This window comes from Nuphar pumila, chromosome 10, assembly GCF_984573655.1.
Source record: "Nuphar pumila chromosome 10, dmNupPumi1.hap1.1, whole genome shotgun sequence".
In the NCBI taxonomy this organism is placed as follows: domain Eukaryota; kingdom Viridiplantae; phylum Streptophyta; class Magnoliopsida; order Nymphaeales; family Nymphaeaceae; genus Nuphar; species Nuphar pumila.
Genome location: NC_143258.1, coordinates 37,622,270 through 37,649,205, shown reverse-complemented (window position 1 = coordinate 37,649,205; position 26,936 = coordinate 37,622,270). Strand labels below are relative to the sequence as shown.

The following is a 26,936-nucleotide window of genomic DNA, read 5'->3' as shown; positions in this document are numbered from 1 at the left end:
TTTGCAACAAGAAATGAACTGACGATGAACGATATGGATATTTTGGTGATCTCTTCTATAAAAATGGGAGTCTCTAAAAGATAGATATGCGTTTGACGAAAATGTCCAAGAAGGAGAAGAAGAAGAAGACGAAGGTGGAGGAGAAAAAAGAAGAAGAAGAAGTTGCACTGCTGCAAAAAAGAGGAAGAGAGGTTAAATAGACTAGGGTTTTACACCTAGACAACAGGTCGGGTAGGGTTTTATATATATCTATATTAGGGTTTTATATTTTGGAAGGTTTTACGCATGTGTACCCAAATTGGCACGATGTTTAGACTTATTAAAGTACAAATCGATTTAAGCAGCTACCGTGACAACGATATATCTTTGTTTGTCTTTATGAACCAAATCGATACTAGAAAACACATAATATCTTACAAATTGATATACATATCGCATAATATATTACAAATCGATACGAAAATTCAGCATAATAGCTTACAAATTGACTCTACAAAACACATAAAATTTTACAAATCGATGTATATATGGCAAAACATATTACAAATCGATACGAAAATTCAGCATAATAGCTTACAAATCGATATTAATAAACAAAATAATATCTCACAAATCGTAGAATGTTACTACAACCATGATTTGTGTGCATATACTGAGTGAATGACGATACTAATTGTAGCATATTTGTCGTGAAGTATATCGAAGATTAGTCATATATTTTTCCAACTACGAAGTATGGTTTTTAAGCAATGATTCAACTACAGTTTATGTATAGCGATTTGTATACGTGAAGGCTAGATGAGACAACGATTTTCATTAATTATATAAGCACTGACCAACGATGATTTACCTACGGTATCAAAATTGTTGCTCTGTAGGCTAGATGAGACAATTATTTATACATGTGAATGATACATATTACAACGATTTATATATGTGAATGATACATTATTAAACAAAATTTACACGTCATTCATGTGTTCCATAGTTTTTTGGACGAAGCCATTATCATGAATGATGATCCAAAAAAATATTAACAATTCTATTTTTGTGACTCACCATTCATGAAAATGGCTTCATCCCAAAACTCTTTCTTTGTGAACGAAATCGATACTAGAAAACACATAATATCTTACAAACCGATATACATATCACATAATATATTACAAATCGATACAAAAATTCAACATAATAGCTTACAAATCGACTCTACAAAACACATAAAATCTTACAAATCGATGTACATATGGCAAAATATATTACAAATCAATACAGAAATTCAGCATAATAGCTTACAAATCGATATTAACAAACAAAACAAACATATGCTTTTCTCACCACGACACCCTGTGCATTTTTTGCCCAAGAATATCTTCTAACACTGAAGCCAAGTTTTAAGGCATAATCATTGTAAAATTTGTATGCAACTTCCTCATTATTAAACTGCATTCCCTCTACGAGAACATAGTCAAGTGTACTATCATGTAGACTTGAGGTGCCTGCACCTTTCTCAAGTGCACTGTCATGATCGTCTACCTCATTATCGAATTACATTTCGTCAGCTGGAATATTCAGGTCAAGAGTGAATCTAATGCCTGCACCCTTCTTATCATGTGCATTATTAGTGCACATATTTGATTCTTCAGGTGCATCGATAGTACGAATGTCCGTTGCTCCATGACTTCCCAATGATTGAGATACATCATCTTTACTGCAACTAGTTGATATGCTCAACATTGTCATTAGCAAAATATTAATTTGCGTTAGCCAGTGCATACGTTTACTACGATTTATTCAAGTTGCATATAACAACGACTACCGATTAGTTAAGCAAGTCAAAGAAACAATTGAATGAATCACAATATCAAAGATTCAACATAATAGCTTACAAATCAATATTAACAAACAAAACCATATCTCACAAATCGACACTAGAAAACACATAATATCTTATAAATCGATATACGACAATTCAGCATAATATATTACAAATCAGTATACGATAATTCAGCATAATATCTTACAAATCGATATACGGCAATTCAACAAAATATATTACAAATCGATAGTAACAAACAAAACAATATCTCACAAATCGACACTAAAAACACATAATATCTTATAAATCGATATACGATAATTTAGCATAATATATTACAAATCGATATTAACAAACAAAATAATATCTCACAAATCGACAATATAAAACACATAATATCTTACAAATCGATATACGACAATTCAGCATTATATATTACAAATCGACATGAACAAACAAAACAATATCTCACAAATCAACACTTAACAAACAAAACAATATCGCACAAATCGACACTGGAAAACACAAAATATCTTAAAAATCGATATACGACAATTCAACATAATATATTACAAATTGATATCAACAAACAAAATAATATATCACAAATTGATACTAGAAAACACATAATATCTTACAAATTGATATGTGATAATTCAACATTATATATTACAAATCGATATTAACAAACAAAATAATATCTCACAAATTGATATACATGTTACTACAACCACGATTTGGTTACATTGCATATACTGAGTGAATGGACGATACCGGATGGGGTAGAGGCCCTTGCTCGCATCAGTAACCAAGCATTCTTGTCAGAAGATCCCATCACCTTACAAATATCTTCAAGTTTCTAATCGTCGAAACGATAAAATCTACCTGCAATAACAAAATAATGCCTTAATGACACTCACGACGACATACATTCTTCAACAATAGCATGATGACATGGGAATGTACTCACCACGCTTTAATGGCACTTGTTGGAATGTTTGTGCGTCATTGCTTTTTTCCATACTGCCTAACGAAAATGAAGAAGAAGAGAAGACTGTAAAAAGAGATGGCCGGCAAATCCTCCTTTGACGCCCACCAATGATCGAACCAGTCGTTCGATTTATAGTTATCTCCATGAGGTAGGAACGAACCCAGAAAAGTTTTCTATCTAACACAAGGCAGGAACGAAAAGGCGGCTATGTGTTGTAACACAAGCTAAAAACAAAGGCGGAACGTGCAAATCTATTTACGGGGAGCGGGAGAACATTTTCGGCCAACGCATATCGATCTTACGGGAGAATATTTCCGTCAAAAACATATTTTTACCTTTTTTATATGTTATTTTATTATAAAGTCATCGTGGGCAACATTGGCATATGAGTTATTGTGTGTCCCAAGATATTCCTCCATCAACACCAGAACACGCGAATTTGTGTTCCTGGAAGAACACACAACACCCTCTCAAGGACAAGTATGCCACAATTATCGAACACGTCATGCTCAGCCTAAAAAAAGCACAGGAGTAATAGCTTCCGCATCCTTCCTAAAGGATAATAGAACAAAAACATGTGTAAGATGTGAACACGACCCTCCAAGCTCAGAGGGATCCATTAGTTCGTCAACTGTCCGGCTACTGCTTTGGAGTGGTCCAGGGTTAGAGTGATTCCAAATAAGAAATTGTCGGGTTCAAGTTTGAGTTTTGTCGGGTCACGGAAATCAAATCTCAAACCAGAATTCTCATAATTTCAAACCTTTACTTTTTCTTTTTTGACAGAGAAAGCTGGGGTTAGGCAGACCCTACCAGTTATACAACCATACCTATTATTTACTTTTATTAAAAATACATATAAAACACTTTTGTCATGTCGGGCATCCATCAAAAATCATAACCCAAACTCAACCCACATACTGCTCTGGTTGGGATCGAGTAGACCCAATATTATTAGAGTCGGTACTTTTTATGCCCATATCTGAAAATTTGGGTTCATGTCGGGTCGGGTCGGGTACCCAATGCAAACCTCGTCCATTGACAGCCCTAGAGTGGTTTGCCAACAATCATCTACTGACGATCCCATAGAGAGAGAGGCAGCAGAGTGCGGCCACCAGGTAGTCTGCCGGCAATGTCCAATGTTTACCTTTTGAGAAAAATAAGCAAGGGGTTGGGGTGTAGTGGGGAAGAGGGGAGCATCAGGTGATGCAGGATCCGGATACCACAAGGCTACATGATCAATTTTTATTGTTTAAGATTTTACATAGTTATTTGGTTTGGATATTAATTAGTTCAAGATCATGTTTTGGATCTTATTCGATGTCAGATCTATCTTAGATTCATATTAGAATTAGATAGGGTTTCTCTTTATTCATTATAAATATTTATTGTAAAGAAGAGAAAAGAGAGGTTGATAATAAATTATTAATGATTTTAGTTATTTTTTTTTCAGTAATTTGATGTTATTTTCCATCAATTCTTGCTTTCATAGGTAATTAGGTTTCTAACTAGCGTATTGATTTTGATGGGTTCTGGGGTGATCCTCCTATTTACTGCATCAAATCACTATCAGAGCTTTGCTTGCTACCCTCAATCATTCCCTATTGTGAAGTTCCAGAAAAGATCCATGGAATAGTATGAAGCACATACCGAGCGCTTGGAAGGTGACAAACATCACATGAGGGAAGACATGAATCGTGTGATGGAAGGCATTAATCACATCTTTCAAATGTGTAATAGAACAATTCAAGATCATGAAGCAAACGTTCGATGAGAGGCTTTATGGACTAGACCCAGGTTTTTAAAGGAGTGAGGCATTTTTCAAAAATATAAATGATTGTGAGGTGTAAGCCTCAATATTTTTAAAGTGTAAACTTAAAAAATAAATAACAAAATTACAAGTACTAAAATAAGTGCTTCATTATTTATAAAGAATAAATAAATATCAATCCTTGCAAATAAGCACAAACAAGCAAATACATGTTGCAAATTATGACTAAATGAAAGAATATAGGAACATATATGCAAGCATACATAAGATCAAAATCGAATCAAACAGATGTATAAGAGCCAAAATAATCAGAGTTGATTGAATAGTCAATCAGTTTATATAGAAATTGAATGAAAAATGAAAAACAATGACCTTCTTCAAATTGTTTGTTTAGCATGTATACAATCACACACAACACTAGATTTGATCAAACAAATATATTAAAACCAAAACAACTATAATAAATCAAAGAAGAACAATATTCAACAAAATATATAAAAAAGAAATAAGAAATATTACTTTCAATTAATTTCTTATGAAATTCTTTTTTATTTGTTTCTTTTTTGGCAATATGAAGTTAGGAATTGTAAATTGTTTTTTTAAAGCTTTTCTGGGCAGCGAGCTATAACTAATTAAAGGCTTAAATTCAACAAATTAATCATTTTATAATTTACACTTTTTAGCAGCATAAGTGGGTGAAGTTTCTGCATTTTTGGAGGGACTGGCAAGTAAATCAATTTAAACAATAGCCGAAAAAACAAATGATAACCATAAAAGTAACTTACCTTTGGTTACTTAATACCTAAAGTAAGTAGGCTAATTAACTAGGTTTTCTAAAAAAAGTCTCCTTGCTAGGAAGGCATGGGCCTCACTTCTGGCAAAATGCTTAAGCCTTGAGGCAACCATGGGTTAGACAAGCCCTTAGACATTGGAAGCAGTTGCGACCAGAGTATGGGCTGCTAAGGCAAGCCCTTAGTCTTGCCTTAGCTGGACCCAAGTATCATAAAAGAGAGGGAGCCAAGAGGGGCGTCCCACCCTATTCCACTTTCCTTCTCAATTTTGAGTGTTTCTGAATCGGTTTTTACTAGTTCAGAACCGGTTTCAATGCAAACTGCTTTCTTTGGATCCCTTTTATCCCTACCTTCTATCTGAACCCATATCCAGTTCAAATTCACCTAAAGTTCAAATTGTTTGATCCAACATTTTATCCAAGATCATTAATTAACTGCCCCAACCACAGTGTAACTCATGTCTATCCCACAAACCCTACAAGACCAACCTACATATGTGACAACTCTTTCACATTTGACCTAGGTCCAAATCCAAACCCATTTGTGGAACATTTGGATCAAATTAAATCTATTTGGATTCAACATCTTTGGATGGATTTTTCAAGTTTGGCCTCTATCCTACTTGAAGATCTATTCCTCTTCCAATTGCAACAACCACCACTGGATCAGATCACCATTCTCACGTTGCTTGGATATTTTCTGGATTAGATCCTTGTTGTTCCAACCTTGTGATAAAAAGGATGTAAGAAAAGAGATCCCAAGCCTAGAGGCACGTTTTTAAGATCACTATCTTTAGAACTTCAATCGCCCCACTCCAGGAATTCCGAAGATGCGAAAAGGGGTTTGTTGTGACTGAGTTCCCAGGATACAACTAGGCTTGAACCTCAAGAGAGTCACTGCTTTGCAAGAACAGATGGTCTCTATCACACTTGAACTCTGCAAGCCAAATCGAGAAGAAAGGAAGAAGAAGACTGGAGAGTCAGAAAAAATTGTTATCTTCTAAAAGTCGGAAAAAGAAGAGATTTATTGACTTATTAGAAAGGCCTAAAACGTTTTGAGATAAATGAGATTAATGGCCATAATCCTGACGGTTTAAAAATATGATGAAAAGGTTCTTGAACGATCACCCACCTTTGACTGTCAATCAAAGGCCTTCAAAACCGTCTAACAGCCACAAAGCGTCATAAACACAATATAAATGCTATTAAAACTTTTCAAATGGCCAGATATTTCAAAACCAAAAAGACAAAAACAGACATTTGCACCTCATACGCACCTCGCACCGCTGCGAGCATGCGAAGTGCGCCATCAAAATGCCACATTGCGCCTCAAGCGCCCTTGCGCACACACGCGCGTGAACGGTGCGTCTATTGTTGCACGATACGCAGCAACGTCCGCAATCCACCTAAAGACCCAAGGCTTACCAAAGTAAAAAATAAATAATAAACTCTCTATTTAAACCACTTGAAAAACTTTTCTCTCTTAGATATTGGATTAAATTTTTTTAAAGCACTTTTTGGTAGTAAACAAAATCACCAAGATTTTATATTTTAAAACTTTTCTAACAATCCCCCACTAGTTTTAAAATGTACTTGACTTGCATAGAAACTTATGCATCAGTGAGAGTGTCCGCAAGACTTGAACCCCCACTTATTGCAAGAAAACCTAAATTAACCAAGGTGCTCAGTGGACTTACCTTGAACTTGGCTCCTTGTTAACGAGTTTTCAATCATACATAGGTTTCCAAAAAGTTCAATTGTGTGAATTTTATGTTGGCACATTTAGAGCCTTGTGCTTTCCTAGATTCATGAGTGCTCTAGAGAATTGTCAATTCTCATAAGAAGTGGCTCACATTTATACACTCACATAAGTGAGTTTGTTTAGGTGTACTGTAACACACACCCTAACCTTAAGGCCTACAAACTCATTAAGAGCTATTAGCTCAACCCTCACATGGTTACAACTCATGAGCATCAGTAATGGGCTTACACAAATATGCTCAATATCTGTCATTCACCAATTCATTTCCCATTGAACCTAGGCATGTGGGATCTCCAGCGCTCTAGGTTGGGTATCCTTAGGTGATGACTTAATTTCCATTCTCCTCGATGTTTTATTGATGACATCTCTCGAAAGGCCTTTTATAAATAGGTCTGCCAAATTTTGACATGACTTTACATATTTCAATGATATAATATTGTCATCAATCATTTGTCTTATAAAACTGTGTCTTAGACTAATATGTCTAGTCTTCCCATTATATTTCATATTACCTACTTTACATATAGCTGATTGGCTATCACAAAACATTGAAATAGCAGGTATAGGCTTCTCACCTAGTGGAATATCCACTAGCATATTCTTAAGCCATTCAACTTCTCTACAAGCAGATGCCAAAGCAATAAACTCAGATTCTATTATAGAATGAGTTATACAAGTTTGTTTCTTAGACTCCCATGCAATTGCTCCTCCACCAAGGGTAAAAACCCAACCACTCATAGACTTAGAATCTTCAAAGTCGGTATTCCAACTTGCATCACTATACCCTTCAATAATAGCAGGAAACTCGGTATAGTGGATTCCAAAGTCTAAAGTATGCTTAAGATATCTAAGAATCTTGTTCACTGCATTCCAATGTTGATGAGCAGAATTATTAGTATATCTACACACTTTACTCATTGCATAGGCAATATCAGGCCTTGTGCAATTCATTGCATACATAAGACTACCTACAACACTGACATATTTTAATTGTTGAACACTTGCACCACCATTAGGAGTCAATTTCATATTTGGATCATATGGGGTGCATGCTGGTGAACTATTAAGATATCTATACTTTATAAGAATTTTCTCAATATAATGTGATTGACATAATGAAATGCCATTATTATTTCTTACAATTTTGATTCCTAAAATAACATCTGCAACACCCAAGTCTTTCATACAAAACATGGAAGATAAAAATCTTTTTGTTTGATTTATGTATTCACTATTATTACCCAAAATAAGCATATCATCAACATATAAACAAATAATAATAATTGAGCTACTATCTACTTTACTGTAGATACATTTATCAGCATCATGTATTTTAAAACCATTATGCACCAGAGAACTATCAAATTTTTCATGCCATTGCTTAGGGGCTTGCTTTAATCCATATAAGGATTTCTCAAGTTTGCAAACTTTGCGCTCTTGTCCTAGCACTGCAAAACCTTCAGGTTGCTCCATATATATCTCTTCATCTAATTCTCCATTTAAAATGGTCGTTTTTACGTACATTTGATGGATTTGAAACTTATATATGACAGACATGACAATCAGAATTCTAATAGTAGATATTCTAGTTACAAGAGCAAAAGTATCAAAATAATCAATACCTTCTTTTTGTTTAAAAACTTTTGCAACCAAACGAGCATTAAATTTATCAATTGTACCATCAGCTTTTAATTTCTTTTTAAAAATCCATTTACAGCCAATAGTTTTGCAACCAACAGGTAAATCCACTAATTTCCAAACATTATTAGACATAATTAATTTAATTTCATCATTTACAACTTCTCTCCAAAAGGCAACATCTTGAGAAGACATCGCCTCTTGAAAAGACACATGATCATTCTCAATTAGAAATGTATAAAAGTCAGAACCAAAATTAGTTGGTTTTCTAATGCGTTTACTGTGTCTAACTTTAGTTTCTGGCTCATCAGCACAATCATTAGAATATTTAATCATGTCATTGACAGAATGTTCATCTACTATAATACAACTGCCATCAAGAAGAGAATCAAATGCATTTTTATGTTCTATGAAAGATGCATCTCTGGATTCTACAATAACATCATTAACAATGTCCAAAAATCTATATGCTTTACTATGTTAAGCATATCCAACAAATGCACATTTAAATGATTTAGGTCCAACCTTCTTTCTTTTATTTTCTAGAATTTTAACATATGCTAAACAACCCCAAACACGAAAATAACTAAGATTATGTTTCTTACCAAAACACAATTTATAAGGTAATTTTTTAGATTTAGAATAAGGAACTCGGTTAAGAATATAACAAGCAGTAAGTATAGCCTCTCCCCACAAATTGGAATGTAAACCCGTATTAAGAAGCATAGCATTCATCATTTCTACAAGTGTTCTGTTTTTCCTTTGTGCTACTCCATTTTGTTCAGGAGTTCTAGGAGCTGATGTTTGATGGATAATACCATTATCTCCACAGAATTTATCAAATTCTTTTCCTAAGTATTCACCTTCTCTATCTGTTCTTAAATATACAATCTTCGTTTTAAATCTATTTTGTACTTCAGTAAAATAAAAGAAATTTTTTTAAAATGCTTCAGATTTATGTTTCATCAAATAAACATAACAAAATTTTGAATAGTCATCTATAAAGGTAATAAAGTACTTATTACCGCCACGACTCAAAACATTATCCATCGTACACACATCAGAATGCACTAATTCAAGCAATTTATAATTCTTTTCTACACTAGGAAACCAGAGTCTAGTTAGCTTTGTTTGAATGCATGTCTCACACTTATGATTATGTTCTATTCTAACATGACAAGGAAGAAGACTAAAGTTATTCATATTATGAATGCAACGAGAATTTATATGTCCTAATCGTGAATGCTAAAGAAAATATGAGTCAACCATATAAACAGTAGTAGTTTCATTTATGCTCATCTTGAACATACCACCAGTGGCAAACCCTTTTCCTACAAAGATTTTTCCTTTGGTCATAGTTACAATCTCAGACTCAATAATAATCTTAAAACCATTTCGTAACAATAGATCTGCAGAGATTAAATTTTTTTGAACTTCTGGAGCATAGTGGACATTCTCAAGTGTTAGGATTTTCCCGAAGGTGAACTTAATTTTTACACTCCCTTTTCCCAGCACTTTAGTTGAAGAAGAGTTTTCCATAAAGAGATTGCATCCCTCTCCCACTACTTCATACGACTTGAACAAGTTCCTGTCGTTAGCCACATGAACATTGCTTCTAGTATCCAGGTACCAGTCCTTATTTGTAGCCACCATGAAGGTTTCAGAGATTACAGTGACAAGCCTCTCCTCTGACTCATTTGGCTTAGGACCAGTCCTCTTTCTTTCTCTACATTCTCTAGCAAAATGGCCAAACTTGCCACAAACATAGCAACTAATTTTCTTTTTATTAGTTGGCTTTTTTCCTTTCACGAATTTCTTTTTTATTTTCTGGGTTTTCATGATTTTGCCACTCTTGTTACTAACAAAATTCACTTTAGGATAACCCTCTTTAGGACTTGAATTCTTTTTGTCATGAAGATGAGTCTCCTCCTCAATTCAGATGTCCTTAAGAAGACCATCTAAAGTAATTTTCTCATTTTTATGTTTTAGGTGATTCCTATATTCTTTCCAGGAATCCGGTAGTTTTCCAATGATGACAGCAACTTGGAAGTCATCATCAAGATGCATACCTTCTCATTTGATCTTATAGGCCAAAATTTGCATCTCATGAATTTGAGCAAGTATAGGCTTATCATCAATAATAGAAAAATTAACATACTGATCTACGATAAACCTTTTGTTACCAGCATCTTCTGCATTGTACTTGATCTCGAGAGCATTCCACAACTCTCTAGCAGACTCTAATGGAGAATATAAGTCAAAGAAAGAATCGGCTAAAGTGTTAAGGATATGCCCTTTGCATCGGTAGTTGTCAGTATGCCACTTCTCTCGCTCTTTCTTCTGTTCTTCTATCTCAACTTCTCCAGCAGCGACAGTGGGACATGCCTTTTTGAGGACATAGTCGATATGCAGCTCAGACAACAAGAAAGTGAGCTTTGATTGCCATCGCTTGAAGTTTGACCCATCAAATCGATCAAGTTTTTCAAGGTCACAGCTGAGCAGATTGATGGAGTTGGATGTCGAATAAGAGGACATATTGAAGTTCTAAAATTGTTGTTCCAACCTTGTGATAAAAAAGATTTAAGAAAAGAGATCTCAAGCCTAGAGGCGCGTTCTTAAGATCACTATCTTTAGAACTTCAATCACCCCACTCTGGGAATTTCGAAGATGCGAAAAGGGGTTTGTTGCGAAAGAGTTCCCAGGATACAACTAGGTTTGAACCTCAAGAGAGTCACTGCTTCGCAAGAACAGATGATCTCTACCACACTTGAACTCTGCAAGCCAAATCGAGAAGAAAGGAAGAAGAAGACTGGAGAGTAAAAAAAATTTGTTATCTTCTAAAAGCCGAAAAAAGAAGAGATTTATAGACTTATTAGAAAGGCCTAAAACGTTTTGAGATAAATGAGATTAATGGCCATAATCTTGACGGTTTGAAAATAGGACGAAAAGGTCCTTGAACGGTCACCCACCTTTGTCTGTCAATCAAAGGCCTTCAAAACCGTCCAACAGCCACAAAGCTCCATAAACTCAATATAAATGCTATTAAAACTTTTTAAACAACTAGATATCTCAAAACCGAAAAGACAAAAATGGACATTTGCACCTCATATGCACCTCGCACCGCTGTGAGCGTGCGAAGTGCAAAGTGCGCCATCAAAATGCCACATTGCACCTCAAGCGCCCTTGCGCACACACGCACGTGCGCGTGTGCGCGAATGCCGCGTCCGTTTCCGCACGATGCGCAACAACGTCTGCAATCCGCCTAAAGACCCAAGGCTTACCAAAGTAAAGAATAAATAACAAACTCTCTATTTAAACCACTTGAAAAACTTTTCTCTCTTAGATATGGGACTAAACTTTTTCAAAGCACTTTTTGGTAGTAAACAAAATCACCAAGATTTTATATTTTAAAACTTTTCTAACAATCCTACTAGTGATAAACGAGAACCTATGTTTGCAAGAAGTTGCACCAAACCATTGTTTCTTACAGGTGAAATGAAATTGGAAGAAGCAAAAATGTAGTCTAGACTTGAAAAAAAATCTTCTCCAACCTAGGGAGAATAATGCAGGTGTAGGAGTGGGATATCACCAGGACCAATTTTGGTTATTTAAGGTTTTACGTAGTCATTTGGTTTCGATCTTAGTTTAGGATCATGTTTTGGATCTTATTAATTTGATATCAAATTTATCTCAAATTTGTATTAGGATTAGGGTTTTAAGGTTCTCTTTGTTCATTATAAATATTTATTGTAAAGAGAAGAAAAGAAAGGTTGATAATGAATTATTAATGATTTTAGTAATTTTTTAGTTATTTTCTATTAAATCTTGCTTTTATAGATAATTAGATTTCTAGCTAGGATATCTATTTTGTGGGTTTCAGGAGCGATCTTCCTGTTACTACATCAGGGTTATTGGATCTTGGCATTGGATCAGTGTGGCCATAGGGTCTCTCACAAATGGAACCCATAACTCATACACATGTTAGATCCAAAGTATGAATCTAGATATTAGATTCAAAGTTAGTTATTGGGTATCACATGAGAATCCAATAACCCAAAAGTAACGAGCCCTTGAAATGTGAGCCACAAAAAGAGTGGTGGGTCCACTACTCATAGGATTCCCAAAATGGTTGCGATAACTATCATCTAAGACTGAGTTGGGAACATCTACACCAAACACAAGTCATTCTTCCTATTCCTCGTTACCATCTCTATACTATCAAAGGTTCTCCTCCCTCACTACGCCTATCCTCTATCCCATAAATCCAACAGTGCAATCAAAGTCTCGTTATCAATGTGCACGATGACTCAATAACTGAATAAGAGGAGAGGCGACTTGGCATATGGAATAATTGCCAAAATCGTTATCGAAGGCAGCCACAGGAAAGAGGGCCCAACCGACGAAGTTGCCGAAGAGAGGAAGCCCCATAGGGTTGGCTAAGCTCGACAGAGCAACCGGAGTGCATCAGCTACAAAAAAACAGAGGCCATAATTAGAAATCGTTGAGTCAGAGAAAGATAGTTTGACCCCTTAAAAAAAGTTGTGTGTGTGTGTGGGGGGGGGGGGGTGTCCCGACGGAGCTGTCGTAGTACGATGGCTAGAGAGGAAGATAAAAAAAAAGAAAAGAAAGGAAAAGGAAAGAAGAACAACAGGAAAGAAAGGGAGGTTTCCGCTATATTTTTGGTGTGTTACAGGAAGAGCACGACATCGCCAAACGATCGTTCCCTGTGAAGATACAGACAAAGAAAAACCCAAGAACCGCCAAGCTCGGCTAGTGGTGCTGTCTGAGGAAATAGGCTATGATGGTGATGCATGTTGTTATCGCGAGCTTCACAATCAATAGGAGGAAACCAGACTTTGGGGTCTCGACAGAACCACCATATCGCCATGGTCATTGGACGCCCAGATTGCCGAGGGTTGCCGCCAGCATCATTCCGAAATCCATAGTCCTAAATGGCGGCTTGCTTAAGATGCACACAACGATCTCCGCCCCCGTCTTCTCCCCCATAATGTGGAGGCACCAGATGTTGCATGAGAGTTTGCATAGGGTGGCGAAGAAGCAATCGCCTACCGAGTGGACGATCGAGTCCCTGACGGTGAGCGATGATTGTAGGCCGACGAGAAGGCCATGGATGTGGAACAATTGGAGTACAAGGAGAGTGGCATCAGGGGTAGAGAGAACCCGACTTTGTCAGGTGGTCATTGCCGATGTCAGGGGTGGAGGTGACCCCCTCTGTCAGGTGGTCACCAGACTCCGATGATCCCTGCTGTCAGCATTTGAGGCAGAGGAGGAGCCGCCTCCTCTAGTCGACCTAGCTCCAATGATCGACTAAGCTCGCCCAGATGTGTGAGCACGTTGCAGAGGAAGTGGCAGAGACCCTCCACCAATTATCCAAGCCCATCAGACGATGGTGCTGGAACCGGTGGTTGTGGCCGATGAAGAAATTGTAGAAGGAGAAGAAAAAAAATGAAAAAAAAGAGGTTAGGGTTTGAGAAGGTTCGAGTGAATCTTTTATTCTTTTATTATTTTATTAAAGTTGTTTTACTTTTTTGCCCTCATCTTTTTTCTATTATTCCTGGTTATATCCCTTTTAAGTGGATTACCAGATTTTCCCTACTGTTTTGGTTTATTTCTTCTATGCCCTTTGATTTTTCAGAATAATGACTCTATTTTTTTGAAATTTTAGAAATAAGCTTATTCTTTAAAAATATTAGAGACATGGTTGAAGACTGTGTTTTTTTTAAAACAGGCTTTTGAACTTTTATAAAATTACAAAAAAGAAGCTGGTCTTTTCTATTTAACTCAAAAAGTTCTAAAAATTTTGTTTTAGTGTTCTGATTTGTTGTTTTGATTGAACTACCTTCTGACTTTTATGATTTTACAGAAAAATGTTTATAGTTTGTTGAATACCTCCTAGTGCATTATCCAGACAAGTTTGGATCCTGGATTAATTTCTTGAGTTTGATATCTGATTAAGGTAATCTTCATGGGTTAAAATAATGATACTCATTCTGTTGATTAAAAAAAAACTCATGGTTTGGTTTTTTGGATCTAGTTGGATTGGATCTCTACCCTAATATGAGAGAGTTTGGACTTTTTAGCATGTATCTATTTATGATTATGATATGCTTTATGTGTTTGCATATGACCTTGATATGCTTTATTACTTGTTTATGTTCAAATCTTATTAATATGTGGATCTGGTAAGTTGGATTGGATAAGATACTATTGAATTTTATGCTTGGATCAATAAAACTGACATGAGAGCATGTTGGATCAAGTTAGAACAAGTAGTATTCTAATAGACTTGGTTGGATCAAGTAATACATATTGGATCCGAATAAATTCAGTTGAATATTTCTGGATTCAAAAAATACTATTGAACATGCTTGCACTATTATCAAACTTGAATGGGTCAACTTATGAGTTTTAAAGTTATTTGGGTGTTGAGTAAAAATAACTCAACATGGATCATATGATTGAGATCCAATCTTAGAACTAGTTTTAACTCAAAACTTGTGGTGTGATATGTACCTTGTTATGGTCCAAATATCCCAATGAAATCTATACACGATACAGGTGAGATGGATCCATATTGAATCTATGAGTTCTAAGAATGTTTTATAAGATTGTATATTACCTTATTGCATGTGCTTATGAATTGCTCTTGTTTGGTCCTATTATATATAGGTCTATTGTGGTTTTACATTAGTATAATGACATTCAAGTTTATTTAACTTAGTTATATGAAACTATGCTTGTTGATTCATGTATAATTTTGGGTAGTTCTTTATTAGGTCATCTTGTATAGATGGATCTAGAAAAATATAATGTTAGATATGTTGTATGAATCCAGAATTGACCCAGATTGTATGATAGATTTGGATAGTATGAAGTTGGATAATTTGGAACCCAAAGATATGGATTTGAATTATATTCAAATCTAGATTACTCATGGTGATTAAACATATGAATAAACTTGATATATAATCAGTTTGAATCCATAAAATAACATAGCTTTATGCTTGAAATTGATCTTGTTCCGAATGTCTTGTTTTGGTGATCTTAATAAACAGGTCCATGAATATCTTGCATGATTTATATTTTCTGGATGGCCTATAATTTGAATCCAGTTTATTTACATTTGATCCAAGTTTATGTGATGGGTCTGAATAATTGGATTCTATGTGACTCATGTTTTTTTGCTTAAGCTTGCATGAAATCTATTACTAAATTAGGCATGTTGTACACACCTATGAGGTTAGATTGAGTTAAAACAACTTGTCATGGGATCCCAACTTCATTGTATAATTTTGGGTAGTTCTTTATTAGGTCATCTTGTATAGATGGATCTAGAAAAATATAATGTTAAATATGTTGTATGAATCCAGATTTGACCCAGATTGTATGATAGATTTGGATAGTGTGAAGTTGGATAATTTGGAACCCAAAGATATGGATTTGAATTATATTCAAATCTAGATTACTCATGGTGATTAAACATATGAATAAACTTGATATATAATCAGTTTGAATCCATAAAATAACATAGCTTTGTGCTTGAAATTGAGCTTGTTCCGAATGTCTTGTTTTGGTGATCTTAATAACAAGGTCCATGAATATCTTACATGATTTATATTTTTTGGATGGTCCACAATTTGAATCCATTTTATTTACATTTGATCCAAGTTTATGTGATGGGTCTGAATAATTGGATTCTATGTGACTCATGATTTTTTGCTTAAGCTTGCATGAAATCTATTTCTTTTCTATGTATCATGTTAGACTTGATGATAATATCTGAAGTCGGTTGTGGATATGTACTTATAGAAACCCAATGAATTTGAATATAGATTTTTTAACTTGATTTAGTAATGAATCTAAACTTATATGTTGGCATGTTTATTATTTGATTGTTGATCATCATTTTTTATTAGATTAAAGTTGTGGAATAAGCTTATCATGTTTGATATATCTAAAGTGGTAATGAGAAAACTCTCATTAATTTTGGATCTGGTGCATATTCATATTGAATATGGATATGAGGACTTAAACTTTATTCTTAATGCATACTGCTTCTAGTTTGTGATGTCTTAATACACATATTGCTTAGAAATGTGAGAGCTAAATTATTACGTGTATATGCATGTAGATATTTATTTGCATATGATGATAAATAATCATCATAAGTCATGCTCCTTATGGTTTGTAGTACGAATGTATGAAAAAATATTTTCGTATTTTTAAAAGCTTATGCATGATATGTAACATGGTGATATTTATATTTTTAAAAATTATATTTTTGTCTATTTAGATTTAGATATATCGATCCAAAATGATTAGGTATTGGTTAACCTAATGATAGTAAAGCATGTTGTATGTGATGATGATGCACATAAATAGTGAGAGTATTGACTATGATGAATTTTTAAAAAGTGAGAGCATTTGTCATGTTTGACAAATCATATTTTATAATGAATCCATGAGTTGATAAAAATTCAAAATACTCTACTAGTGTGCATATGAACATAATGATGCTTGATAGTATGATCATGAAAGAATCATAAGACACTCATAACTAACTAAGAAAGTAAGACCCATAATATGATGTATTTGTTTGAATATGATATTGCACGTTGAGGGTTATGATTAAAATTATGGCACGATAGGAAACCCATATGGTTACGTGAAATTAGTGCATGAAAGAATAATGTCGTGGCTAAACCATACCATATGTGAAAAAAATCATAGTTCATATGATGATTAAAATACCACATGACTATATGAAAAACAACCCATAGTATGTGTGAAAAATATCATACTTGAAAATGAAGGAAAGTGCACATAACTGTGTGAGAAATAACCCATAGCACGTATGAAAATCTCATACTTGAAAATGAATTATGAAAAACTCACATGGCTATGTGAAAAAATAATCCATAACACGTGGGAACAATATCATACCAAGGAATGATGCCGATTTATTTGGTGTATGTTGTTATGAAGTGTTATGCATGATACATGATGCACCATTTATGATATAATATGATTTGTTCATCGTGTATGACCAAGTGAAAGATGTTGGATCTTAGCATTGGATTAGTGTGGTCATAGGGTCTCAAAAATAGAACCTACAACTCATGAATATGTTAAATTCAGGTATTAGATCCGAAGTATAAATCCAAATATTATATCCAAAGCTAGTCATTGGGTGTCACAAGAGAATCCAATGACCCTAAAGTAGTAGGTCCTTAAATATGAGACACAAAACGAGTGATAGGTTCCCAAAATTGTTGGGATAACTGTCATTTAAGTTTGAGTTGGGAATGGCTATACCAAGGAAGATTACTTATACCCAGCACTTGTACATAAAAAAATAAAGAGAATATACAAAAAAATGAAGACCCCCCTTGACGCAAGCTGTTTTTCCTATTTTTTCCTTACCCTCTCAATACTATCGATGTTTCTCCTCCCTCATTACGCACATCCTTGATCCCCAAAATCCAACAGTGTCCTAGTGAAAAGGGTTCATATGGGTCATATATATATATATATATATATATATATATATATATATGAGAGAGAGATGTCCATCTTGCTGCTGAGGTTTTGAATTATCGGCTCTCACTCTCACTCTCTCATTTTTCACATATATGAAAAATGATGTGCACACTGCTAGTTCCTTGGTACTGGACACCATTTTCAGCAATTCAATCATATGGATGTGCTCAAAAGGGCTTGGAACCAATCTTTTGTTCATGCCCTTTTGATAAAAAATGATTTTATAATGTTTCAAATTTTAAAAATTCTGGCCCATTGATTTTCAACCCTGAAAAAGAACTGCTCATGTATTGCCATGTTAGAATTAGATGATTTAAAAAGCCGACCTCTACTAATTAAACCGTAAAACACATCTATATGGTCAAAATTTAAAAAAATAAAAAGTTGTAGAGAAAAATTGAGTGGGCAATAATATATATATCTTTTTTTTGAAAGGCAGGTCGGGGTTAAGCAGACCCTATCAGTTATACAACTATATCATTGGGTTTTGAACCTGCAATGCCACAAGGTGGGGTGCAGTAGCTGCTCCTACCAGAGAACTAAAGCCCCTGTTGAGTGTATATATCCACTTTTTTCTCTAGCTCCTGTTGGTATCAAGATACCATTGTGTCAGTATATCATATCTGTTTCTCTGGAAGATCCCTCCAGAAAAGATTTTCAGATCAATCTTTTTTTTACTAGGACCAATTCACCTATTTAGCTTCTTGTATTAAACCCAATTCCTGTATCTACTCCAATGATACTATTGTTCCGTACCAATACTCTGGGCAAGATATGGACTATACATTTATCTTGGATCCCATGATAAGTTGTTTTTAACTCAATCTAACCTCATAGGTGTCTACAACATGCTTAATTTAGTAAGAATCAAGCCTTGGATCATGTTTTTCAACAAAAAAATATGTTCTTGTCAGTGGAAAGATTTGATGCATTTATAGCCATTGATTTTCTGGATTGCCGAAAAAAACCTTTTTACTGATAGAATTTTGATGATTCAAAAAGCTGATTCTCACTAATAAAAACATGTATGTGTCAGATGTGAGAAATAAATAAATACTGTTTGCTAAGTCGATTGGAAGTACACTCGACTGTAGCAATCATTAACCTTATCCCAGTTGCAAAATTTTGGTACATTTACATCTATCCGGTTTTGTCTTTGCTGAAAACATTTACGCATAGGGATGGCAGTGGACCGAGGGAAAGCGGGGCCCCGCCCCGCCTCACCCCGTTTGGACCGGGGATGAAGGGTATGAAACGGGGATAGAGGCGGGGGCGAAGGTTAAAATCCATCCCCTTCCGGGGGTGGAGGCGGGGATGGACGTGCACTTTTCCCCGCCCGCCCCGCCTCATCCCCGTTTGAACCGGGGATGGAGGACATGAAATGGGGATGAAGGCGGGGGTGGAGGATAAAATCCATCCCCGTCGGGGATGGAGGCGGGGGTGGAGGATAAAAACTTGAGGCGGGGTGGGGGTGGAGACCTTGTCCCCGGCCCCGCCCCGCCCCACTGCCATCCCTATTTACACACATAGGATTTTAGGAATTTAAAAGCCGATTACTATTTAACAGAGCATATATTACATCTATGAGGTTAGATTTACCAAAAAGACCAAAAAATAAAAATATAATGAGCTTTGTTAAGTCAATTATATGTTCAGTCGTACTTTACTGAATCTTATTTTGATTTAAACCTACATTTGAATATATTGTATATATTTTGATTCGGATCAAGCACGATCCAACCTGCATCTAATCAGGTATGAGTGAACATGGAGGGAGATGAAGAATGCCATAGAATGAAGATGGTCTACATGTAAATATAAAAATAATATGAAAGAGAGAAAAATAGAATCCGGGATGCAGCTAGTTGGATCATCACGTCCACAAGCCAAGACAAGCTGGTCCATTGCCTACCCTTCAAAGTCCTACCTACAAACCATGGAAAATATCATGGGACCTAGGGATATTGTCAAAGAACCGGATTTTATCAGATATCCTACCGAATTTGATTTCGTTTAGTTGCATTGTAAGCCAAAACATTATCCAATTATAATGGGGTGCTATATGAATTTGATTTGTTGCTACCAAATCCGAAAAATATCTGAATTTGATGGATATCCCAATCCATTTACATGTAAAAAAACAGATCTGGAGATCTGGTATGAGCAATTGTCACCATCCCAATCCGTTTAGCTAACATCCAATTAATGGAATATGGTATTTCATACATTGGATCTGAATCCAAACCGTTTACATCTCATCTGGCCTGGTTTCATCCATAAATCAATGTGACATTATTTTTCAAACATCATTAGAAGTCAAAATTTATCTCCATACAAATATCATTCAGGCCATGTTCTTTAACCGGATCTCTCATTAATTTAGATTATCATACAGTAAACCGTGGGATTAAAACCACTAGAGAACATTGAAGCTTACATGGAGCAGCCTCTTCTGTGATTTTTAAATCTTGAAGCTTCGTTGGTCGAAATTATATTATATTAAGCCCCCCCTTTCTTACGAAAAGCTCACCCTTTAAAACACCACCACCTTGTATGAGAAGGGCCTTCCCCAGGACGGAGGTATGAAGTAATTTTCGTAGGAAATCAGTCGTTTTTTATGGAAACTTGGTGCCCACATCGAAGGCACCATGCATGTTTTTTTATAATCCACCATCCAAGTTGTTTTTTTTTTTTTATAATCATGGAAAACTGGCTGAGTCACTCGTGAGCTCATTGGTGTAAAAACTTAAGGTCTTACCAACGGGGCTCCAGGTGGTTGGTAGGAGTTGTCAGTGCACGTCTTTTTGTGGTGGGACGTTGCAGGTTCAAAACCCAGTGATAAGTTGAGTAAATGGTGGGTCGGACTGACCCAGCTTGCCTTTCAAAAAAAAAAAAAACTCCAGGTCTTTATCCTCCACCCCCGCCGGGGATGGAGGCGGGGGTGGAGGATAAAATCTTGAGGCGGGGCGGGGGTGGAGACCTTATCCCCCGCCCCGCCCCGCTGACATCCCTACTCCCAAGTCCAAACGGGACAGGCCCCGTTTCCCTCCGATCTACTGTCATCCCTAACTCAGCTTCGACCTCGCGGCAAGGGAATCTTGTGAAACTTGGTCGCAAGAGTGGTCTTATGACCAACAATCACAGCTCTTTGCCGGTTCTGATTGTTCAACCTCACCTATGATTGGGTTGGCTTTTAACTCGAACCAACTCGCGCCTACCACCACATCTAACAAAGAATTCTTTACGTGACTAATTTCCACTTCGTTTAGAAAAATGATTCAATCCTTATCATGCTTTAAAAAAAAAATCATTAGAAAAAGAAAGGTGATAATGACGATGCGATATCTTGTTGCTATTTGTTTTCATTTAATAAACAATTCAATCACTATGACGCCTTTGCAAGCACTCTGAGGTCTGAGTTTCTCTAAATAACCAAATTACCCATACTCTTAATAGTTAATACCGAAACTCCTCTAAAAACAAAATAGTTAAATACCGAAAACGGAAATCAAATGCATCTGAAATGACGAAAATACCCTCTCATTTCAAACGGACCGGGTCCAAAACCAAAACCGAAGTTCAAGGTCGATTCCCCCATTTGCGGACTCCGCACGAGTGCAAGTGTGCAACATTGAAAATAACCACGTGAAATAAGAAAATAACAAAAATAGCCTTGATAAGAACGCAGACGTAATAATACGTTCAAGGGATTGGCTTTTGTTTTGCGCCCTTTCCCGTCATTCTTAAGGGTACTTATGTAAACTCAAATTCTGAGAAAAAAACGAGGGCTTCTTCTTCTTCTTCTCTCTGCAACTCCGTCTCTTCTTCTCTCTCTATTTAATTATATGAAATCCCTAACCCTAATCCCAATTTCACCCTGGTTTTCCTTGCCTTCTCTCTTTACGGCTAGCCCTATCAAACCCTAATCTCGTGGTGGCGTTCTCCTTTTCCTTCTTCTTCTACTACTACTACCACCACTGCTGCAAACCCCAATTGGAAAGAGAAAGATTCGGTAAGTCCTCCATGGACGACCCCCAAGAGAACGGAACGAACAACCACCACGGTGCGAAGAAGCGGAAGCTCTCCGACCAGGGCCTCTCCGACCTAATCCGCCGAGAATTCGCCCACCACGACCCCGACGTCGCCCGCGTGAACAACGGCAGCTTCGGGTGCTGCCCGGCTTCGATCCTCTCCGCGCAGCGCCGGTGGCAGGAAGAGTTCCTCCGGCAGCCCGACGGCTTCTACTTCGGCGCGCTCCAGGCCGGCCTCCGCCGCTCCCGCGAGGCGATCGCCTCCCTCGTCAACGCCGCCCACCCCGACGAGATCGCCCTTGTCGACAACGCCACCACCGCCGCGGCCATCGTTCTCCAGCACCTCGCCTGGTCCTTCACCGAGGGCAAGTTCCCCAAGGGCGACTCCGTCATCATGCTCCATTACGCCTACGGCGCCGTGAAGAAGTCCATCCACGCCTATTGTGGCCGGGCGGGAGCCACCATCATCGAGGTGCACATGCCCTTCCCGGTGAGCTCCGACGAAGAGATCATCTCCAAGTTCAGGAAGGCCTTAGAGAAGGGGAAATCAGGCGGCCGAAAAGTTAGATTGGCGGTCATCGATCACATCACCTCGATCCCCACCGTCGTGATTCCGGTGAAGGAATTGACGAGAATTTGCAGGGAAGAGGGCGTTGATCGGGTGTTCGTTGACGCCGCCCACGCCATAGGAAACGTAGACATCGATCTTCAATCGATCGGGGCAGATTTCTACACGAGCAATCTGCACAAGTGGTTCTTCTGCCCGTCATCGGTTGCGTTCTTGTACTGTAAGAGATCTGCATCGGATGGTGTTCACCATCCGGTAGTCTCTCATGAGTACGGGAAGGGATTGGCGATCGAGAGTGCTTGGATTGGGAACAGGGACTACAGTGCGCAGCTTGTCGTTCCCTCCGTTTTCGAATTCCTCGAGAAATTCGAAAGAGGGATCGAAGGGATTCAGAAACAGAACCATGCGAAAGTTGTTGAGATGGGGAAGATGTTGGCCAAGGCATGGGGGACTGACCTCGGCTCTCCGGCGGAGATGAGTTCCAGTATGATCATGGTGGGGTTGCCTGCTACTTTGAACTTTCGGAGTGACCGGGATGCAATGAAGTTGAGAACCCATTTGAGAGTGAATTTTGGTGTAGAGGTTCCGATTTACTACGTCTCTCCAAAAGGTTCGGATGGAGAAGAGATTGAAAATCGTATTAGTGGGTATGCTAGGATCTCACATCAAATTTATAATACCATTGATGATTATCACAAGCTGAGAGATGCCGTTAACAAGCTTGTTGAAGCTTCAATAACTTGCGAGAAGCTAGTGGACAATTGAGGTATTGTCTTCGATAAGTTGCGATAAGCTTCGTGCCTGCGTGCGTGCGTTCTTGCTTGCGGTGCCTCTTGTTGCAGATGTGATTTACTTGATATGCACGACAGAACAACTGCTTGTAACTGTTCTGGTGCATGTTTAAGCTTTGGTAGAATCTTGAATAAGTATATCTTTGAATTAATGGACATGATTCCGTTTGCCTTTATTGATTTTACTTCATAAGTTGGAGCTTTAAAATCTCTTCTTCTGATTATATTTGTTATTTTTTTATAAAGCATGTCATTCTTATATCTGTTTCACAATATTTAACGTTTTCATTCCATTCTACATGCTTTAGTTGTGCTCTTGTTCTGCGCTAAAATGATTCTTGCTCTGCTCTCTGTCATGAGCCAGATCTGTTTCTTCATGTTTCTGTGGCCTTTATTCTACCTTACAAAACCTCAGTAATGCCTTTTCTTGAGTTCGTTTTCTGAAGAGAATTCTTATAGCAGTAAGGTAGAATCTGAATCAATCATATGAATCATGACTTGATGAGAACGGTGTGCCAATCTTGTAGAGATTGAGAATCAATTGTGTGATATTTATAAATTTCTTTTTTACATGCAATATGGAAAACTATCTTTCTTAGAAAGGACCCACATGCTTTGATGACTAATCTCTATGGAATCATCTGAAGATCATTATATCTGACTCTAATTAAATATCTGTTTTCACCTATCAGCTAAGTTGCACAATTTTATCATGCGGAAATGAACATTTAACGACTATCATCGTGTGTCCGACGTTGATAATTTGTCCAGTAATTGTTGGACACCATCAAATATGACAACGGGCTCCACAGAAATTTTCTAAGATTGAATGTGGATATGAATTGTGTTTGGAAAAGAACATCATCATCATATAAGGTGTGCTGTTTATCTCTCTCTCTCATGACATATGACAACATCCCACATCAATGTTGCCATTCTCAACCTTGGAAAGTATGACCATTCCGCGTGCTCATCCAAATACTATTACATGCTGAGGAGGATGTTTTCATGGACGTGTTCTCATCTCCCCTCCCTTCTTCCTCGTGTTCACTCATCTAAACAGAGCCTTCAGGGTTAGGGTTATGATTTAGGCTCTTCTCATTTTCATGAAGACAAGGAAAAAGAAACTGTAGTTGGATGAGTGAATAGAGAAAACTCTAGTTTTTTGTGAAAGAATCATGACAAAGAAGACTCGGGTCTTTTTGGTTTTCACTTTAGGCTTATTGGTGGGCGTTTGGTTAAAGGTTGGCGCTGGTGTGAATGAATGATCTGGATATCAGTGGCGAAGATGGGGCAGGCGGCCAGGCTCACAGACTCGAGCATGGTTGGTTGGCAGGATGGCTTCCTTCATGTCATCGGATGATTATCCAAGCACCTTCACTTAATAAAAATATAAATACTTTGCCGTCCAGACAGGGATAACTTGTTTATGTTTATTTCTGTTACTATTGATTGATATTATTTCCACTTAATATGTACAAATAACAAAAATGCATTACAACAGGATCTTAGTGCTCTATTAGTTGCAGTTTTCTTTTTTTTTTACTAAAGATGTATCATGGATTCTTCATCGTGCTGCTCAATGCTCACTGTTCACATTGTCATTCCTTATCATTGGCCACCTACGGAAAAGAGGGCGCTTTCTTGTGCAGATTGTTCGCAAGTTACAGATTTCTTTCCAAGAATCCTCTGAGAAGGTAGGGTTGTGCCCCAAATCCAGAGACATTTCTTAACCACCATATGTGTCTTTCTAGCCACCCTAGAAGGGTTCTCTTCGTACTGCTTTGGTTAGGCAAATTTGTTCGAGAAACCCACCAAGGGATCGTTTGCCCTACATTGTATCTCCATGGGCTCTGTCTGCCAGGCTGCTGCTGTACTTCAAGCAAATAATGTCTGTAATAAAAAACATTTTGCCCAATCACATAAGCTTCCAGCATGCTCGGGCTACTGATGACCTTGGATTTTGGTTAACAGTAGACCAGCCTCATGCAAATTGTCAAAAAACAAAAACTCTTATTACTGTTCTAAAGTTTTACAAAGTCATTTTTCTATGTATTTTTAACATTCCCACTCTTGGGAAGTCTCTTTCCTTTGAAAGGGCTAGTTTGGAGGGAAAGTGCTTCCACATGGAGGTATGAACCCATTTAGAACGGAAAGTTTTTTTTTTCCACTTATTATGTGGGTTTTCTAGGAAAGCTGTTTTTGAAATGTGAAATCTAACATTTTGGAAACTTTCTGAGAAACACATGGGAAATACATTTTCCGTTGAGTGATCAGTTTGTTTTTCATTACATGGAAAACCTATTTGTTATAGATGATAAACAAGTTTTCTTTATTTGGAATACATGTTTTCTATGCAATTCTCATGTGTTTTTCTTTGATAAAAAATCTTTTTCCTTCGTAAAAGGTTGAGAATATTTAAGATATTCAATTACTTATTTTCGAAAGGGTTAATATTTGGTGTTTTTTATGACACCAATTTATGTGAAACTATTGAGCTAAAAATCGTGGGTTCAAGCTTTATCAAGAAGGTTTGTTTGCTAAGGATCAAGTCTTGGATTGTGTTATTTTAATTAAAAAATATGATTTTTTGAGTCATCAAATTTTAGTATATTGTGATTGCATTTGTTAAACCCTTAAAAAACTTGGGTGTCCAATTATATGATTCAAAACTCATTTCCCACTAAACAAGCATTACATATCACATCATAAGATTTAATTTACAAAAAAACTAAAAGGTATAATTTTCAGTTCAGTAGTTCCATATAATGTCTTCAAAGGCATCAAATATTAACTCTTTTTTAAACAACAACAACAACTACGCCTTCATCCCAAAACAATTGGGGTTGGCGATATGAACCAACAAAGAAAATCATTATGGGTCTTTCACATGAATCCTTCTCCTCCATTCATTTCTATCCAATGCCATGTCCTCGGTGAGGTTCAAAGCATTCATATCCTTTCTTATCACCTCCATCCAATTCTTCCTAGGTCTACCCCGACCTCTTTTAACTAATATATTTTCCCATTTCTCCATCCTTCTAACTGGAGCATCATTAGGCCTTCGTCGAATATGTCCAAACCACCGTAAACGATTCTCTCTCATCTTATTTTCAATGGGTGCAATGCCTACCTTCTTACGTATCTCCTCGTTCTGAATCTTATCTTTTATTGTATTTCCACACATCCATCTCAGCATACGCATCTCAGCTACACT

At 36.8% G+C, this 26,936-nt stretch overlaps 1 protein-coding gene across 1 annotated transcript; it reads left to right on the top strand.

Annotated features, from left to right (window-relative positions):
• The first annotated feature begins 22,118 nt into the window (after positions 1 to 22,118).
• Positions 22,119 to 23,891, top strand: LOC149826678 (putative L-cysteine desulfhydrase 1). Its single transcript, XM_090018940.1, has one exon. The coding sequence runs from the start codon at positions 22,353 to 22,355 to the stop codon at positions 23,691 to 23,693; it is 1,341 nt and encodes a 446-aa protein (XP_089875066.1). The 5' UTR covers positions 22,119 to 22,352; the 3' UTR covers positions 23,694 to 23,891.
• Positions 23,892 to 26,936: the final 3,045 nt, after the last annotated feature.